General features: G+C 39.7%; 1 protein-coding gene and 1 pseudogene across 1 annotated transcript in view; both read left to right on the top strand.

Moving 5' to 3' along the window:
• The window catches only part of MMP20 (matrix metallopeptidase 20), a 51,407-nt gene that overhangs the window by 23,889 nt on the left and 11,960 nt on the right, over positions 1-15,558 (top strand). Inside the window, exons 7-8 of the mRNA XM_022560547.3 lie at positions 11,218-11,354; positions 12,337-12,493. Coding sequence (XP_022416255.2) covers positions 11,218-11,354; positions 12,337-12,493 — 294 coding nt within the window. The remainder of the gene's footprint in view (positions 1-11,217; positions 11,355-12,336; positions 12,494-15,558) is intronic.
• On the top strand, positions 7,118-9,779 carry LOC111167572 (heterogeneous nuclear ribonucleoprotein K pseudogene; annotated as a pseudogene).

Here is a 15,558-nt window from a genome sequence, read left to right as displayed (position 1 = left end):
GACTCCCAGAAAACTTAAGTAACCCATACAAGGTCACACATCCAATAATAAAACAAGGTCTCCAGCACCCCTTTCTTCTTTCACTGCACTACAGTGTCCAGTCTCAGGGGAGAGAAGCATCAGTTCAACTGAGAGCATCAAAATGATAAAAAGAAGAAAGACACCTATTCCCCTGAAACTAGGGAACAGAGTGACAGAGAAGAAGAGAGTCAAGGAGAGTAAGGGGTGAAGACAGTAGAAAATGAAAGCACCCATCAGCTCCTGCTGGATTACCTTGACAGTCAGCAAAGAAGAGGTGAATGTGTCTCCTGAAAATGAAAGACTGAGGGGATCGGTTTAGGCAGATGGGGAGTGAAAACAGTGGGGTAAAACAAAAAAAGAAAAGTTCAACAAATATGAATCAAGTCCCAGATGTGCCAGGCACTTGCTAAGCCTGAGAATACATAGATGAATCATACATGACCTTGCTCCAAGGAGCTCACAGGACTGGCAAAGAGGTTCAAGAATGTTACCAGTGACTTCATCTCAAACTTGATGATTTAATTGCTGTTCTTTAGTAAAAGAGAATGAAAATTTCAGAGAATATGAAAACTGATCATTAGATGAGTTCCACACAACCCTCTGACACCCATTTATCTAGCCAACAGATATGTTGAGCCCTATCTGCCAGGCACAGCAGTGGCTCCTGGCTACACAAAGATAAACAGTGCAGTTAAATATTTATCAGCAGGTCTATAATATCAATAAACTCCATTGCTTTGCCCTCCTTATCAAAGAGCAGGTTACAGCCTGTTGATATGATCTGTTTATTTTCATTACCAGTTCCAATACATCCTGCAGCTGTTTTTTTTTTAATTGATGTATAGTTGATTTACAATGTGTGTTAGTTTCAGGTGTACAGCAAAGTGATTCAGTTATACACACATGTATATCTATTCTTTTTCAGATTCTTTTCTCTTATAGGTTATTACAAAAATTTGAGTATAGCTCCCTGTGCTATACAGTAGGTCCATGTTGGTTATCTGTTTTATATATAGTAGTGTGTATATGTTAATCTAAAACTCTTAATTTATCCCTCCTCACTTTCCCCTTTGATAACCATAAGTTTGTTTTCTGTGTCTGTGGGTCTATTTCTATTTTGTATATAAGTTCATTTGTATCATTTTTTAGATTCCACATATAAATGATATCATATGATATTTGTCTTTATCCATCTGGCTTACTTCACTTAGTGTGATAATCTCTGGGTCCATCCATGTAGCTGCAAAAGGCATTATTTCATTCTTTTTTATGGCTGGGTAATATTCCATTGTATATATATACAACATCTTCTTTATCCTTTCATCTGTCCATGGACATTTACACTGCTTCAGTGTCTTGCCTATTGAAAATAGTGCTGCAATGAACGCTGGGTGCATGTATCATTTCAAATCATGGATTTCTCCAGATATATACCCAGGACTGGGATTGCAGGATTACACGTAGCTCTATTTTTAGTATTTTAAGGAACCTCCATACTATTCTCCATAGTGGCTGTACCAGTTTATATTCCTACCAGCAGAGTAGGAGGGTTCCTTTTCTCAAAACCTTCTCCAGCATTTATTATTTGTAGACTTGTTGATGATGGCCATTCTGACCAGTGTGAGGTGATACCACATTGTAGTTTTGATTTACATTTCTGTAATTATTAACAAAGTTGAGCATCTTTTCATGTGTCTTTTGGCCATCTATATGTCTTCTTTGGAGAAATGTCTATTTAGATCTTCTGCCTATTTTTTGATTGGGTTGTTTTTTTAATATTGAAATACTTGTATATTTTGGAGGTTAATCTCTTGTTGGTCACATCAATTGCAAATATTTTCTCCCATTCTGTAGGTTATCTTTTCATTTTGTTTATGGTTTTCTTTGCTGTGCAAAAACTTTTAAGTTTAATTAGGTCCCATATATTTATTTTTGTCTTTATTTCTGTTACTCTAGGAGATGTATCCAAAAAGATATTGCTGTAATTTATGCCTATGTTTTTCTCTAAGAGTTTTATAGTCTTACATTTAGGTCTTTAATCCACTTTGACTTAATTTTTGTGTGTGACGTTAGAGAATGTTCTAATTTCATTCTTTTACATGTAGCTGTCCAGTTTTCCCAGCATCACTTATTGAAGAGACTGTCTTTTCTCCATTGTATATTCTTGCCCCCTTTATCAAAGATAAGGTGATCATAGGTGCATGGGTTTATATCCTGTTCCATTGATCTATATTTCTGTTTTGGTAACAGTACCATTACTGTAGCTTTGTAGTAGTCTGAAGTCAGGGAGTCTGATTCCTCCAGTTCTGTTTTTCTTTCTCAAGATTGCTTTATCTATTTGGGTCTTTTGTGTTTCCATACAAATTTTAAAATCCTTTTGTTCTGGGCTTCCCTGGTGGCGCAGTGGTTGAGGGTCCGCCTGCCAGTGCAGGGGATGTGGGTTCGAGCCCTGGTCCGGGGGATCCCACATGCCACAGAGCAGCTAAGCCTGTGCGCCACAACTGCTGAGGTCCGCACGCCTAGGGCCCATGCTGTGCGGCAGGAGAGGCCACCGCAGTGAGAAGCCCGCACACCGCAACAAAGACACAACACAGCCAAAAATAAATAGATAAATTTATTTTAAAAAAATTATTTTGTTCTAGTTCTACAAAAAATGCCATTGTAATTTGATAGGGATTTCATTGAATCTGTAGATTGCCTTGGGTATTATAGTCATTTTGACAATATTGATTCTTCCAATCCAAGAACATGGTATATCTTTCTATCTGTTTGTATCATCTTTGATTTTTTTCATCAGTGTCTTACAGTTTTTGGAGTACAAGTCTTTGCCTCCTTAGTTAGGTTTATTCCTAGGTATTTTATTCTTTTTGATGTGATGGTAAATGGGAGTGTTTCCTTAATTGCTCTTCCTGAGGTTTTGTTGTTAGTGTATAGGAATGCAAGAGATTTCTGTGTATTAATTTTGTATCCTGCAACTTCACCAAATTCATTGAGGAGCTCTAATAGTTTTTTGGTAGTGTCTTTAGGATTTTCTATGTATAGTATCATGTCATCTGCAAACAGTGACTGTTTTACTTCCTTTCCAATTTGGATTCCTTTTATTTCTTTTTCTTCTCTGATTGCCATGGCTAGGACTTCCAAAGCTATGTTAAATAAAAGTGGCAAGAGTGGGCATCCCTGTGTTGTTCCTGATCTTAGAGGAAATGCTTTCAGTTTTTCACTGTTGAGTATGATGTTATTAGCTGTGGGTTTGTCATATAAGGCCTTTATTATGTTGAGGTTCCCTCTATGCCCACTTTCTGGAGCATTTTTATCATAAATGGATGTGGAATTTTATCGAAAGCTTTTTCTGCGTCTGTTGATCGTATGATTTTTTTCTTCAATTTGTTAATGTGGTGTATCACACTGATTTGCAGATATCAAAAATTCCTTGCACCCCTGGGATAAATCCCACTTTATCATGGTGTATGATCCTTTGAATGTATTGTTGGATTCGGTTTGCTAGTATTTTGTTGAGGATTTTTGCATCTATGTTAATCAATGATATTGGTCTATAATTTTCTTTTCTGTGTGGTATCTTTTACTCATTTTGGTATCAGGGTGATTGTGGCCTCATAGAATGAGTTCAGCTGAATGGCGAACAGAGTATCTGTTCTATTTTTGAGTGTACAGGCGATTGTTTCTATGAAAATGGGTTTATCTAAGAAAGGTCTTGGTATGTCTTGCTGCCCTGAATCCCCTTTCAAAGCCTCCTTCTTTTATTAACACTTTCCACAGGGTGTTCGTGGGGTTAATGACTTTCTGTACGTTTGTCCTGAGGGCCCAGGTGCAAGGGAGGCAGGTCCTGGTTTTACTCTACTCAGCCCATCATCTGAAAATTCCAGAAGCGAACCAAGTGTGAGGCTGGAGATGCCGGGCTTCAGTTACGAGGGTCTTCAAAATATTAGCCTTAGGAGAAGTAGCCTTAAAATAAGAATGGATGTACACAGTTACTTCAGGTATAAGTCTCAAAAACAACGTTCCTTAGTAACGGGGTTGGCCCAAGCTTTGGCTATCAAAAAGTAAAACACTCTTTAGTATGTAAATTAATTCTTAAAAGATGTGTGGACAGTATTGAATCGCCAACAACCTGTTATTTGAATGGCTGGAACATGGTTAAGTTCAAGTTGGCACGGGCGTAGATAGACGGTAACAGCAGCCCGCTGTGAGTACCCACTGCTTCATTCCAGCCGCAAATGAGGACGCGTGGGGCCATCCCACCTCCGAGGTTTCCCTGTTGTGCTTTAACACAGTTGTAAGAGGTTCACGGCAATATAATAGTTAATGAACTTTCAGTTTAAATCATGTACATTTTTAAATTGTAAGATTTTTACTGTATATTGATGCATAGTGTGATTCAATAAACTGCTTGTAATTTAAAAACTATTTAATATTCAAAATAAATATAGTTATATATTTATAGAAAAATTTAAAAAAGAAGTGTTCCTTCCTCTGCAATTATTTGGAGAAGTTTGAGGATAGGTGTTAACTCTTCTCTAAATGTTTGGTAGAATTCACCTGTGACGTCATTCACCTGTGATCCTGAACTTCTATTTGTTGAGAGTTTTTAAATCACAGATTCAATTTCAGTACTTGTGATTGATCTGTTCATATTCTCTATTTCTTCCTGGTTCAGCCTTGGGAGATTGTACCTTTCTAAGAATTTGTCCATTTCTTCTAGGTTGTCCTTTTTTTTTTTCGGTACTCGGGCCTCTCACTGCTGTGGCCTCTCCCGTTGCGGAGCACAGGCTCCGGGCTTGCAGGCTCAGCTGCCATGGCTCACTGGCCCAGCCGCTCCGCGGCATGTGGGATCCTCCCGGACCGGGGCACGAACCCGCATCCCCTGCATCGGCAGGCGGACTCTCAACCACTGCGCCACCAGGGAAGCCCCTAGGTTGTCCATTTTATCAGCATATAGTTGCTTGTCTCTCATGATCCTTTGTATTTCTGTGGTGTCAGTTGTAACGTCTCCTTTTTCATTTCTAATTTTATTGATTCGGGCCCTCTCCCTTTTTTGTCTTGATGAGTCTGGCTAAAGGGTTATCAATTTTGTTTATCTTTTCAAAGAAGCTTTTAGTTTCATTGATCTTTGCTATTGTTTTCTTCCTTTCTATTTCATTTATTTCTGCTCTGATCTTAATAATTCCTTTCCTTCTACTAACTTTGGGCTTTGTTTGTTCTTCTTTCTATAGTTGCTTTAGGTATAAGGTTAGGTTGTTTATTTGAGATTTTTCTCATTTCCTGAGGTAAGCTTGTATCACTATAAACCTCCCTCTTAGAATTGCTTTTGCTGAGTCTCACAGGGTTTGGATCATCATGTTTTCATTTTCATTTGTCTCTAGGTATTTTTTGGTTTCCTCTTTGATTTCTTCAGTGATCCATTGTTGTTTAGTAGCATATTGTTTATCCTCCACGTGTTTGTGTTTTTCTAGTTGATTTCTAATCTCATAGCATTGTGGTAGGAAAAGATGCTTGATATGATTTCAATTTTCTTAAATTTACTGAGGCTTGCTTTGTGGCCCAGCATGTGATGTGTTCTGGAGAATGTTCCATGTGCACTGGAAAAGAATGTGTATTCTGATGCTTTTGGATAGAATGCTCTATAAATATCAATTAAGTTAATCTGTCATTAATGTGTCATTTAAGGCCTGTGTTTCATTATGGGTTTCTGTCTGGATGATCTGTCCATTGACATAAATGGGGCAATAAAGTCCCCCACTATTATTGTGTTATTGTCAATTTCTCCTTTCATGTCTGTTAACATTTGCCTTATATATTGAGGTGCTCCCATGTAGGGTTCATATATATTTACAATTGTTATATCTTCTTCTTGGGTTGATCCCTTGATCATTACATAGTGTCTTCTTTGTCTCTTGTAACAGTCTTTATTTTAAAGTCTATTTTTTCTCTTATGAGTATTGCTACTCCAGCTTTCTTTTGATTTCCATTTGCATAGAATACCTTTTTACATCCCCCTTCAGCTGTTCCTTTACAACAGTTTTATAGATTTTCATTTTGCTTATATTTTAAATCCATTTACAGCTGTATTAGGAGGTTACTTGCTATACATTTTTTGTCAATTTTAATTTATTAACTATTGTAATCTATAGCTCTAAGTTTGTAAATCCTCTGAATATGTGTTCTATTGCTTTATTACCCAGCAGACATAATTTTTCTTCATTAATGTACTGAAATTTTTCATGAGTACAGATTCTTTTGGAATTTGTGATACTTTACACACATATATCACATATAGGTAGAGTTTATTACTACCTTATACATACAGTGTATACATTATAATATGTCTAAGTGTTTTAACTAAGGTTTCTTAACTTTGGCACTTACTGATATTTCGAGCCAGACTGGTCTTTGTCATGTTGGGCTGTCCTGTGCATTGTAGGATGTAAACTAAAATGTCACCCCTTGTCTTCACTAGACTCCAGTAGCATTGCTCCCCCTGCCCACTTTTCTCATTTCTTCATCCCCACTATTATAATTGCCTGAAAGCCACGCTTTGTGCCTTAATGGGAATCTAGCACAGTGACTTGAGCAGAGTCAGCATTTCAGAAGTATGTATTAAATTGAATTAATTGTAAAACACTTGCTTTTTGGATTCTTCATCAGGTTCCCAGTTAATCCATTGTTTTGTCCTCCTTATCAAAGATGAGATTATGGACTGTTGACGTGATCTCTTTTTCTATTTTCATTACCTGATTCTTCTGGATACCCAAACCTGTGCTCTTTCTGTGATGGTGAAGAGAAGGGAGAGGGGGAAAGCAGTCCCTCTGGCCTTCAGCAAAGGCTAGGTCTCATTGGGTAAGGGGTCAACTTATAAACAGAGAAAAACCGGAGGTCACAGTCTGGGAAGGAGCAAGTAGATTAGTTAGGGCATGTGATGAAAATCAACATAGCTGGAGTCTAATTGGCTCTGTTTGCCCCTAACCACTGATGACATTTGGGCCCATCAGCTTTTCTGGGTCTCAGTTTTCCATCTGTTAATACATATGGTCTAGATAAGGCTGTGATGTGTAAAGCTTGGGGAGAGGAAGTGTACCCTCAATGGCCTCCTGCCACACTGAGTATTGTCTATGGTAGATGCCCAAATAATAATTTTAAAAATGGACAATATCCAGCCAAGTGGCACTTTACAGTTTATAATGCACTTTCATATGCTTTATCTCAATTGATCCTCATAAGGATCTCAGGAGATAGGCCAGTTATTATTATTTGCATTTACGAGATTATGAAACAGGGCTGAGGCAGCACGGTGGCATAGGGATGGTAGCCTTGCCTGGCAACTGCAGCAGAACACTTCAGTTCTGCCCTGCAAGGATATATTTAATAATAGATTGGTGTGTCTATTTAATACAAGAAAATGGAAACTGAACAGCCAGAGGAAACCTTTCCCAACACCGAAACCAATGGCAAATTTGGTAAACGCCCTCCTGAAGATATGGAAGAGGAACAAGCTTTTAAAAGATCTAGAAGCACTGATGAGATGGTTGAATTACGCATTCTGCTTCAGAGCAAGAATGCTGGGGCAGTGATTGGAAAAGGAGGCAAGAATATTAAGGCTCTCTGTACAGACTACAATGCCAGTGTTTGAGTCCCACACAGCAGTGGCCCCGAGCAAGTATTAGTATCAGTGCTGATATTGAAACAATTGGAGAAATTCTGAAGAAAATCATCCGTACCTTGGAAGAGGGCCTGCAGTTGCCATCACCCACTGCAACCAGCCAGTTCTTGCTCGAATCTGACGCTGTGGAATGCTTAAATTACCAACACTATAAAGGAAGCGATTTTGACTGTGAGTTGAGACTGTTGATTCATCAGAGTCTGGCTGGAGAAATTATTGGGGTCAAAGGTGCTAAAATCAAAGAACTTCGAGAGAACGTTCAGACAACAATCAAGCTTTTCCAGGAATGTTGTCCTCAATCCACTGACAGAGTTGTTCTTATTGGAGGAAAACCTGATAGGGTTGTAGAGTGCATAAAGATCATCCTTGATCTTATATCAGAGTCTCCCATCAAAGGACATGCTCAGCCTTATGATCCCAATTTTTATGATGAAACCTATGATTATGATGGTTTTACAATGATGTTCAATGACCACCGGATGTCCCATGGGATTTCCCATGTGGGGAAGAGGTGGTTTTGACAGAATGCCTCCTGGTCGGGGTGGGCGGCCCATGCTTCCATCCAGAAGAGATTATGATGATAGGAGCCCTCGTCGAGGACCTCCTCCTGGACGAGGGGGCCGGGGTGGTGGCAGAGCTCGGAATCTTCCTCTTCCTCCCCCACCACCTAGAGGAAGAGATCTAATGGTCTATGACAGAAGAGGAAGACCTGGAGACTGTTATGATGGCATGGTTGGTTTCAGTGCTGATGAAACCTGGGGCTCTGCAATAGATACATGGAGCCCGTCAGAGTGGCAGATGACTTATGAACTACAGGGTGGCTCTGGATATGATTATTCCTATGCAGGGGGTCATGACTCATATGGTGCTCTTGGTGGACCTATTATTACTACACAAGTAATTATTCCCAAAGATATAGTTGGATCTATGGCTAGATCTATTATTGGCAAAATTGGTAAGTGGATTAAACAAATCTGTCATGAGTCAGGAGCTTCGATCAAAATTGATGAGCCTTTAGAAGGGTCCAAAGATCAGATCATTACCATTATAGGAACACAGGACCAGATACAGAATGCACAATATTTGCTGCAGGACAGTGTGAAGCAGTATGCAGATGATGAAGGATTCTAATGCAAGATATTTTTTTCTTTTTTATAGTGTGAAGCAGTATTCTGGAAAGTTTATCTAAGACTAGTGAAGAACTGAAGGAGTCCTGCATCATTTTTCTTTATCTGCTTCTGTTTAAAAAGCCAACATTCCTCTGCTTCATAGGTGTTCTGCATTTGAGATGCAGTGAAATCTTTGCTGTTCACCAGATGTAATGTTTTAGTTCCTTACAAACAGGGGTGGGGGTGGGGGAGGGTGTGCAGAAACTAACATTGAAATTTTGAAATAGCAGCAGAGTGAGTGAATTTTAATTTTTGTTCATTGTTGGTGGTTTAAAAAAAAATCCCCCCATTGGGCTTCCCTGGTGGCGCAGTGGTTGAGAGTCTGCCTGCCGATGCAGGGGACGCGAGTTCGTGCCCCGGCCCTGGAAGATCCCACATGCCGCGGAGCGGCTGGGCCCGTGAACCATGGCCGCTGAGCCTGCGCGTCCGGAGCCTGTGCTCCGCAACGGGAGAGGCCACAACAGTGAGAGGCCCGTGTACCGAAAAAAAAAAAAAAAAAATCCCCCCATGTAATTATTGTGAACACTTTGCTTTGTGGTCACTGTAACATTGGGGGGGGGGGGCGGGACAGGGAGGAAAAGTAACAATAGTCCATATGTCCCTGGCATCTATTCAGAGCAGTGTGCAGAATGTAATACTCTTTTGTAAGAAATGTTTTATGATTTTTAAAATAAATTTAGTGAACCTAAAAAAAAAAGAGAGAGATTATGAAACAGACTTGGAGATACTGGTCAGCATCGGAATTGCAGCTCCAGCTTACAGCCTTCTAAAACATGATGTGCTTTTCCTTTTGCCTCTTGATGTTGCTTAGGAACATGAAGTATTTCTCTCTCTCAGTACAGCTCTCCTTTAGATTTTGTCATCAGCTTAAAGTGCCTCACCTGGATGGCTTCGCCAGCCCCCTAGATGGAATGACACATCCCTCCTGTGGAATACACTCTATGTTCTCAGAGCATCATGAGCTTGACTCTTCATTGCATGAATTGCTCTGAATTATAATTGTCTAATCACTTATCTGCCTCTACTACTAGATTATAGCTTCTTGAGGGCAGAGCCTGAGTCTTGTTCAGTGTTTCATCCTTGACGTCTACCTCAGTGCCTGCTGATAGGTGCTCCATAAATATTTGTTAAATTAACTAAAACTCAACATAAGATTTGAGGAGTGCCTAAACTTGCTATATGGAAAATTAAATGTCAGAACTTTATTACAATTTCCCTGTCTGCAAATAATTTTATGTGTTGATTCTAGCTTCTGTGGAGTCAAGTAAACTATTTGTATTTTATAAGAATGATTTTCATCTCCAAAATTCAAAGTGGACTTCATTTGCATTGAAGGTTTCAGCCCAGTACCCTCTTGTATACTCCCACAATTTTATGTAAATAATACTGGATAGGCAGGTGGTTGAGTTGATAAATCTTAAGTTAATGTGTGTGTACCAGAGTTTCTCTGAAGTAGCCATTAGGTCCAAAGATATAAACGTTTTCAGTAGATAAATACATAGGCAACATCATTTATAATTGTTAATGTTTTTGCTGTTTTTACAGGAAATAATTAGCCTCTTCCAACCACAAAAGTTTGGCTCATTTATATAATATCCATAAAGTGCACCTGGATGGTATTTATCTTTATGAGATTTTAATTTTTAAAAGGTCAGAAGTGGAAAGGGAAATTTGTAGCAAATGATACTTGGAATAGGAAGGTGCACAGCTTAAGTGTATAAATCATTGATGTCAACACTTGCTATCCTTTCATGTTTTGAACATCCTCAAATAAATGAAGGAAAGAGGATTACAGAGATACTAAAAGAATGAAAAGGGAGAAGAAATTGTTTACTAAAGTCAAAAAAGGATATGGGGAGGGGGAAGGGTAAGCTGTGACAAAGCGAGAGACTGGCATGGACATATATACACTACCAAACGTAAAATAGATAGCTAGTGGGAAGCAGCCGCATAGCACAGGGAGATCAGCTCGGTGCTTTGAGACCACCTAGAGGGGTGGGATAGGGAGGGTGGGAGGGAGGGAGACGCAAGAGGGAAGAGATATGGGAACATATGTATATGTATAACTGATTCACTTTGTTATAAAGCAGAAACTAACACATCATTGTAAAGCAATTATGCTCCAATAAAGATGTTAAAAAAAATCAAAAATAAATAAATAAAACAAACTTGGTTAGACTATGACTGTCCCAGATATGTTAAAAAAAAATTATGTTCTCCTTAAAAACAAGGCAAGAGCAAGAGGCATTTAGAAATGGCCTCTGAAGTGTGGTTTGCAGTATATTTCAGCCCAGGTTCAATTGAAGATCTAAGTCAACCCTTGATCTTGATTTCTTTTCCATCGCCCAATAGGATTTTCTGGCGTCGGCAGGTTCACTTGATGTCAGGGATCCGGCCCAACACCATCACCAGCTCCTTTCCGCAGCTTATGTCCAATGTGGATGCAGCTTATGAAGTGGCTGAGAGGGGCACAGCTTACTTCTTTAAAGGTACCCTAAAGAACCCTCAAAGAAAGAAGTGGCAGGGTACAGTGCCTGGTGTGTTTGGAACACCTAGTACTGTCAGCATTTGTTAGCTATCACAGAGCATGTTCCAGTCACTCCTCCTCAGATTGGGGATGAAAAACCCCTCTTCTGTACTGTGACCATGACAGGAGTGACAGTGACTATCAAACTCTTCTCAGAGCCAAAGATGTCATCTAGTGAGGCACTGTGATAAGTGACAGTGTCCAGGGAGGTAGAAACCTAGTCCCTGTCCCCTGGACCTCTGCTCTGAGTGACATGGTATACTCTTCTGAGAGCCTCTAATTCACAAAAATCAGCATGGAACCCTCAGGAGAACAATACAAGCAGCTGGGAGAGGAGAGACGCCTGCAACTTCAGGAGGTGGACGCACACAATATGTCTCTGGCTCCAGACCTTTACTATTTGAGTGACTTCGGTAAGTTATCTAACTGCTCTCAGTCTCCATTTCTTTCTGTGCAAAATAATTATAATAATAACAACCTTGAAGATATGACAATGGCTAGCCAATGGAAGTTGTCCAATAAGTGATAACTATCAGTTTTAGCTTGTATTTTCTTGATGCTGAGGGCTAAGGGTAGAGGGTTAGTGCCAATTTAAGCAAGAATCAGCTTTTGTGAGTTGCTTGCCCCTTGTCTCTCATACATACATGAGACTGAAATGAGATTATACAGATGAAAGGTATCTTGAAAAAATTGAATGTGTTAAATTTAAAGCATAATTGTATCAATATTCTTGCTTTCTTAAGGCATCACTAGGGATTTTGCCTCCAGAGCAAGTTTTAAGTCTTTTACTGAATTGAATAGAGGCTTTTATCTCCTACTAGGTTTTAGCCATGGTAAATATCTGATAAACTAGCCCTATTTGTGATCCTGCATAGAAATCCTCATGAGTAAAGAGCATCACTAAATGGTACAGAGTTTTTGTAAATTTTAATTTCTGTTTCCAGGACCCCACTACTGGATAACAAGAGGATTCCAAATGCAAGGTACTCCTCGGACTATTTATGACTTTGGGTTCCCAAGATACGTGCAGCGAATAGATGCTGCCGTCTATCTCAAGGATGCACAGAAGACCCTTTTCTTTGTGGGAGATGAATACTACAGGTATGGCTTTTCTCCTTTTGATTGTCCAGATGTATTCAGTGAGAAGGAAAAATCCTTTTGCAGAAAAGAATGCAAGGCAAGTTTGCTATAGGCCCATTGACTCTTCTCAGCCACTGGGGTGTCATTTACTGATGGTTGATACTGTCTTCAAGGTACTGAACCGTCCAAATAAGTGAAACATTCATTCAATAATCCCATTGCTTGGTCTTTAGCACATGAATCATCCCAAGCTTTCAAATCACTCATTAACTGGACCCCCAGTGGCCTAAGAGAGTGGATGTAGCACTCCCAGTATATAATTACCCACTGGGAATGCCTGAAAGAAGAACTGATTTCCTCTTGAGTATCTATGCATTCCAGCATAGTCTGTGATTTTGTGCAAAATGAATGTGGTCATGACTATGGGGCTCCTTGAAGGAAATTTTTACTGAAAGGCAAAGGCCTTATTGCTAAGTCCTTTAACCCAGAACATAAAGATTCTTCTTATCCAAGGAGGATTACATATCATTTCCATGCCCGTCTTGCAGGAGGTTATTGTAAGCAGATCCAATCACTGCACACAGGGTCACACCTCATCTCTCCTGCCTCATCTTACCACTTTAATTGACTCATGTTAGAGAACTGAGTGCAGCTCTTTGTCAAGCGCTGCCTCTGCTCCTTCTTTATTCACAGTTCTCACTTTAGCATTGCTTGTTTTTCTGAACTATAAGAAAGAAACCAAAACAGACTCTAAACAGGTGACTGTGCTAAACACTTTAGGTCCCTGTTAGGGTCTGGTTGGCAGAGGACCCAGCTTTGGTCCAAGGATTTTCATTCTATTTTCTATTATCTATTTTAATAACCATTTCTGTGGCATAAAATAAATTTATAAATAAATATCTGTCATCTTCTTCAATTTAGAGCTGAGAAAGTAATATAACTGAAGCACAGATATACTTCATGAAAAGAAAAATTTATTTCATAAAAATGAATGTCAAAATGTGGACCCTGCTGACTTTTCTGGGCCACTGAAAGCCCTGGTAGCATTGCTCAAAGTATTACTTGCTGTCATGAGTTGTCACTTCCAGTCCAATGTTTAAACCACTAAGCCAGCTAATTTTCTTTCAGAACTTCCTTTATGAAATAGCAATAGTTATTCCTTTATTAAGTCCCTAATATCTGCTGGGCATATTCTCCAAAGTCTTTCTTTAAGGTAAGGTGGCTGTAATCACCGTGTTGACATACAGGAAGATAGATATTGAGAAATCCGACTCCCATTTTAGGTTTTCAGAGAATGGCATCCAGAGATGCGTGTATGAGCAGGTGTGTGAGAGTATGAGTTATGATTATTTGGTTATTTGTCAAAGCCTGTTCATGGCCCGATTCTCCTTGGAGGGATTATCCTCTCTCTTATTATTTCTATTCTCCATTCATCGCCTGGTCTTTGGACTAATCTACCACCCACCAGCACCCGCAGTAAAGCACGGACCTCCAACCAGGCAGGACTGAGGCTTAACGGCTAACACAAGGGGCCTGGTGAGAGGTTTATAATACTCCATAAATTTAGGGATGGGGAGGGGAGGGTCCCTGATTTTAACGATGCCTTATCCCCCTGAGGAAATAATTTTGAACCTTTCCAACTGAACCTCTGTGAGTGTCTATTAAGGAAAAGTCTTTAGTAATCTAGATAAAACAAATTCATTAAAAAGTTGGCCTAGGACACTAATACAAATATTGAAGAGCTCCTTTTGCTGGAAAGGAAAAGAAACTGCAGTAGGCACTTTTGATATTAACCTCCCCAGGTTATTGAGAGTATTAAGTGATATAATACACGTACATACCTAGCACAGTGCCTGGCATATAATAGGTGCTCAAAAAGAGTGACTGTTCAGTAACAGTAGGAACTTATATGGTAATTAGCAAATAATTGCTTTAAAAGTTGTGATAATTAACAAATGATTGCTTAAACTTCAGTATTCCTATAAATAGCAATCCAGTCAAAGAGCTGGTCAAAGGGGATTTCCTTTTTCAATACTGAAGGGCCCTGAAATTGCACTGAAATCTCCGCTTTTGGCAAGGCAGAGACAGTCATTTCAGCAATCGGAGTCTTCTACTTCATACTCTCCAACACAGACACCGGTTTACATACTAAGGAATAAGACAAATAACCTTGAAAAGGTTATTTTCAAATAACCTCAAAAGTTCAGGAAAGGGCTTCCCTGGTGGCGCAGTGGTTGACAGCCCGCCTGCCGATGCAGGGGACACAAGTTCGTGCCCCGGTCCGGGAAGATCCCACATGCTGCGGAGCGGCTGGGCCCGTGAGCCATAGCCGCTGAGCCTGTGCATCCAGAGCCTGTGCTCCACAACGGGAGAGGCCACAACAGTGAGAGGCCCGCATACCGCAAAAAAAAAAAAAAAAAGTTCAGGAAAAGCTAACATATCATCTTTATTAATAAATCCCCCTGAATTCCACACATTTCACGCATGAGTATGACATCTTATTGTCTTGTAAAGCCTATATTGGTTAGAAATTATGTTCAGCTGCTAGTAAGAGAGACCTAGTAATAACTGTGACTTAAACACATAAGGGTCTTTCTTTCTCATATATGTAAAATGTCTGAAGTTTATCAGATTTAGAGCTGGTAAGGTGGGTCCATGGCCATTAGGGACCCAAGTTCCTTCTGGCATTTTGCTCTAGTATTAACAGGTAGCTTCCACTCTCATAGTTGCCACAGGATTCAAGGTGATCAATGGCGCCTCAGCCATTACATCCTATTCTAAATAGGAAGAAAGAGGGCTGGAAGGAAAAAGCAAAGGAAGCAATGAAGTTCTATAGGTAAAGCACATGGACACACTCAAGAAATACAGAAGCCTCAAGTTACAGACGAATATTTTTACTATTGACACCCATTGACATTGTGTTAGGATTTATTTTCCTTAGTCATTCCTCAGGTTCTTCTTTGGTCCTCATGCTAGTTCAGTCTGTGACACAAATAATGTGCCAAGGGAAGAAAAGTCTCTGGATGTGCAGGTTGTCAGGGAAATTCTCCATGAACCCCTAGGGCTGGGGACCCGTTTTAGTGAAT

This window comes from Delphinapterus leucas, chromosome 7, assembly GCF_059928025.1.
Source record: "Delphinapterus leucas isolate spDelLeu-1000000601 "Yukka" chromosome 7, BTC_Dleu_Yukka2, whole genome shotgun sequence".
Classification (NCBI taxonomy): Eukaryota; Metazoa; Chordata; class Mammalia; order Artiodactyla; family Monodontidae; genus Delphinapterus; species Delphinapterus leucas.
This window is presented reverse-complemented; position numbering and strand designations above follow the sequence as displayed.